General features: G+C 52.7%; 1 protein-coding gene across 1 annotated transcript; it reads right to left on the reverse strand.

The window, feature by feature from the left end:
- Positions 1–1317: 1317 nt before the first annotated feature.
- Positions 1318–1843, reverse strand: GNI_154200 (hypothetical protein; the record flags this gene model as incomplete). Its single annotated transcript, XM_011134547.1, has 2 exons — positions 1318–1443; positions 1723–1843. Coding segments are annotated over 2 exons (247 nt in total), but the record flags the coding sequence as incomplete, so codon positions are not given.
- Between the last annotated feature and the right edge of the window lie 2164 nt (positions 1844–4007).

Here is a 4007-nt window from a genome sequence, read left to right on the forward strand (position 1 = left end):
AAACAGCCCGGGAGGTTGTGTCGTATGAACGCCGCCCTGTGTTCCCGCACGGACGACGTCGCCAGACAATACGGTGGTCCGCACACAGAACGAACGAACGCTTTTTAATAAAAACGAGAGATCGTATCCACGCTTTATCTTCACGATGTCACCACCCACGAGCCCCTCGCCGAGCAGCCACGAGTCCCACTTACAAATCATCACTCCTGTACACTAAACAATTTGGTTAGAGCCTTTTTTTTTGCACACGTGTGTGCATGCGCAGGTGAAAAATTCTTTGAGACCGACTTTGACGTCTTCTTGTACTTCTCAGTTGGCTGCTCTGACGACGACGGTGGCAGCGGCGGCACAGTGTTTGTATTTGCTAGCCGCCCAGGCATAGCTCGTAGACGGCGCGTTCGTTGGTGAGTTTGCGGGCTTGTTGATAAACCTTGTTGGCCTCGAACGCACTCAACTGTGTTAGCAAACTATAATGTCGTATCAATTCTTCGGAAGAACCTTTCCAAAGTCGACCGTGGGTACGACCTGATGATCAACAATACACTCTTACTAATCCGCATACAACTCTTGATCCGGGGAAGTGACGGATGGATCTCAGACGCCATAGAACGGTATACTACACCCCAGAAGCTCTTCTCCGCAAAATAGTCAAAGTGCACGACAGAGCTTCCGAGAGTTCCAAACAGCAGCTTCCGGCGCCAAAATATGGGTCGCACGAGGCCTGACAGACAGAACCTACAAAGGACTGCCCCAACACCCCGCAGCAGGGGCGATACAGGTAGCCTTGCCATCTTCCACGAAGAACCTTATAGCCTCCGCCGACACTCGTCCAACTTCTTGCTCCACCTCTGCCCGACCCGGATCGCAACCAGCACTTAGAATGCATACTCAACAGCAGTCTTTCTCTTGTCACCACATCAAGACGAGGGGTCATGTCCACAATGAGCCTCATACTTCCCTTCTAGGATCGATGCGCGTATGACGGTCAACCAAAGCCCCCCAAGCCGTCTGGGTTCTGAACATGCTCCTGCCACTCCGGAATCGTCCGGCAACGTTTAATACTGACGTAGTTCGTCTATCACAGCATTTGTGATTAGGGCCCCTCCTGGGCACTTCTGACCTCGCACAGTCGCCAAGAATCCAGGTCTGCTGCGCGCCCGTTCCAGTTGTTTTGTCGCGGGGTCAGAGCGCGTCGTTCGGTCGTGTGCGTGTTGTAAAAAAAAATTATATTTTGTCCAAGATGCGTGCGTTGAAGAGTGAGACGAGTGGGGTGCCGGGCGGAGAGTTGCTATCTGTGTTGTTGCACCCAGACGGCACCCAGACGAGGCTGGATGATTGTGTGGCGCAGGTGGCGACAATATGTGCGGGCGGCGGCGAGGTGACGGCTGTGGTGTTGGGGCCTAAGAAAGCGTTTGAGGTGGAGTGGGGCGTTGCCGACGGGGCCTTTGACGACGGGACGCCCTTGGTAATTGATGTGACGGATGACGAGTGCGAGAACTACGACTGGTTCCAGCAGTGGGACCGGATGATGGTAGTGCGTCGTTCGGAAGTTCTGAACGACACACGGGCGGAAGCGGCACTGCTGGACGCACTGCGGCGCCGTTTGGCCCGCAGCGGGCCCTGGGCCAACCAGCAGGCGGTGGACGGACTTGTTCGGCAGGTCTTTGGTGAACAGCTCCACCATCTGGACGCCATCCCGAGCGAGCTGCCTTTGGGTTCAACTGGGTACGAAATGCAGCGTCGGGGCATGGCGGACGACGTGACCGTGGCGTCGACGCGGCCGGTGTACGTGGCGGAGTTGGACGAGCTCTTGCCGAAGGTTTTCAAGGACTGGAGACCGGTGCTACAAAGGTCGGCGGTAGGGGAATCTCATGACTCGAATTATGATGAGGGCTTTGATATCCTAATGGCGATGTCCAGTCGTGTACGTAAAACGGCTTGCAGCTTTCACTCGACCGTGAAAGTCGGCGGTGCAGTCTTGTTAGGTGGCATCGTGACATACTTAGCGTACAGGGCGTCACAGGACTCTGACTTGAATCGTAATCGAGGCGTTGGACGAGGCCCTGTATTGGGACCGGGGATGTGCCCGCGGCTCGGCGACGATCGGACCGCTGTCGTCTGGTCGTCCGATGGACCAGCGCCCTTGGCACCCTGTGGCAGCGGCACTCTACTATGCGGCAACGCCTCCGTTACCACGGATTGTGACGACTTCGGCAGCCCCTGGCCTATCTCTTTCCCCTCCGTTTGGAACACTGCCAAAGAGCTAGGACACGAAAAGTGTGAGATTCTCTGCCACAAACCCGAGCAAACTAATGCATCGCTTGCCAGGCGACTTACCACACACTTTCCACTCCAACACCACACACAAAACACGACCATGTTTCCGACTACGTCGCGGGAGGAACAAGTTCAACGAATTCTCGCAGCACTCACTCTTGACCCGACATGTTCAGGCTCCGCCGCTTCCTGGCGAGAAATTGGTTGGTTGGAGGACTGTCAGTGCTCCCTAGCCAACGTCACCTGCGAGGTGACAGCCAAAAGAGACCACAACGTCACTGACGTGCCCCACAGCGACCAGGCAACACACAATGTCACACTTCTCGACTTGGATACACCCCTGGATCGAGTGTCAAGCTCCTTTGGCGAGTACCCGGAAGATCGATACACCCCCGGGACTTGTGTTTATGAATGCAAAAACCTGACCCCAGAGGCCAAGAACATCGTACGCGAAAACAAGGAAGCACGCCACGCGCTAGCTTCTGTGCCACACTAGTCCGAGTTTATTCCTTTTGCATAAAATCATTTTCGTTCAGGCTTCGTCGGTGGGCAGCGTAGTTTTTTATCTTAGTGTCTGGCGACGAGAAAGCACGAGTACGGCCAGTACTTGTACTGCAGCGGTTCTGTCGTTGCAGCGGTTCTGTCGTTGCAGCGGTTCTGCACACACGCACCCGCGCACACAGGCTTCCGCGAAGTTCGTATGTTGAAGACTCACTCGAGAATCCTCCTTCTCGTGTACACCTCTTCCGAGCCGTCCTAAGGAGGGAGGGTTGACCGAGCCCGTCATCAGTCAATTAGGACAACACCCTTCTGATGTGGAACATGCTATGCGAAATGTGTGCGCACACACTTTTTAGACAATAACTAATCTTTAACAGCGCATCACTTTACATTATGGCGACAGCTACAAATCAAGAACTTCTCACCCTCATGGCCACAATGCTACAGAAAAAAATCAGAAGATAATGGCAGCGCTAACCAAGGTATTGCATCAGCCACTAACCAAGGTATTGCTAGTAATTTTTACAAAAAAAAAAAAAAAAAAAACAGAACATCGACAATACGAACATCCTTTCGGAAACGATGAGCAACAACTACCATCATTACCGGAGACCGAATTGGAGACGGATGAATGGTTAGCAGAGGCGTTATTCAAAACCAGCACCACACCGGACATACTCGTGAAGAAACTCGTCAAAATTTATGGCCTTTCTCAAGCTGAAACGATCGCAGAGGCCCATAAAACCTACATGGATCGACAATACCCGAAATCTCGTGCATTGTATTTAGTACTAGAGAAACCAAACAAAATCACGACCATTGACTGTATGAAGGCCGCTAAAGAGCTAAAACGGGTCAATAAAACGATTATGATCATTTGCGAGAGACAAGGTTATCCTGTGCAACCGTTCTTGAAACTAATGTTGTACCGATACTGCGCCAGATTACCTCGGGAGATACGAGCATTGCTTTGTCATATCGCCGAAGTCGAGGAATTTATCCAACGATTGGAAGCACTAGGCCTTGGTACTACAGGAAAGGGAGACAATGAGGATAAAGGCATAGCGGGAATTAAAGGGCGCGCGCAGGCAACGGCAACCTTCCACCAACCGTCTGTTCTAGGAGACAAGAGATCCTCTTTCGTACGCCCAACAATGAAATGCACCATTCACGGACCTGGCCGGCATACGGACGAGATGTGCTTCCTGCAAAAAGCAACCTCAAAGGCC

Source organism: Gregarina niphandrodes (assembly GCF_000223845.1).
Source record: "Gregarina niphandrodes unplaced genomic scaffold scaffold00044, whole genome shotgun sequence".
Taxonomy (NCBI): domain Eukaryota; phylum Apicomplexa; class Conoidasida; order Eugregarinorida; family Gregarinidae; genus Gregarina; species Gregarina niphandrodes.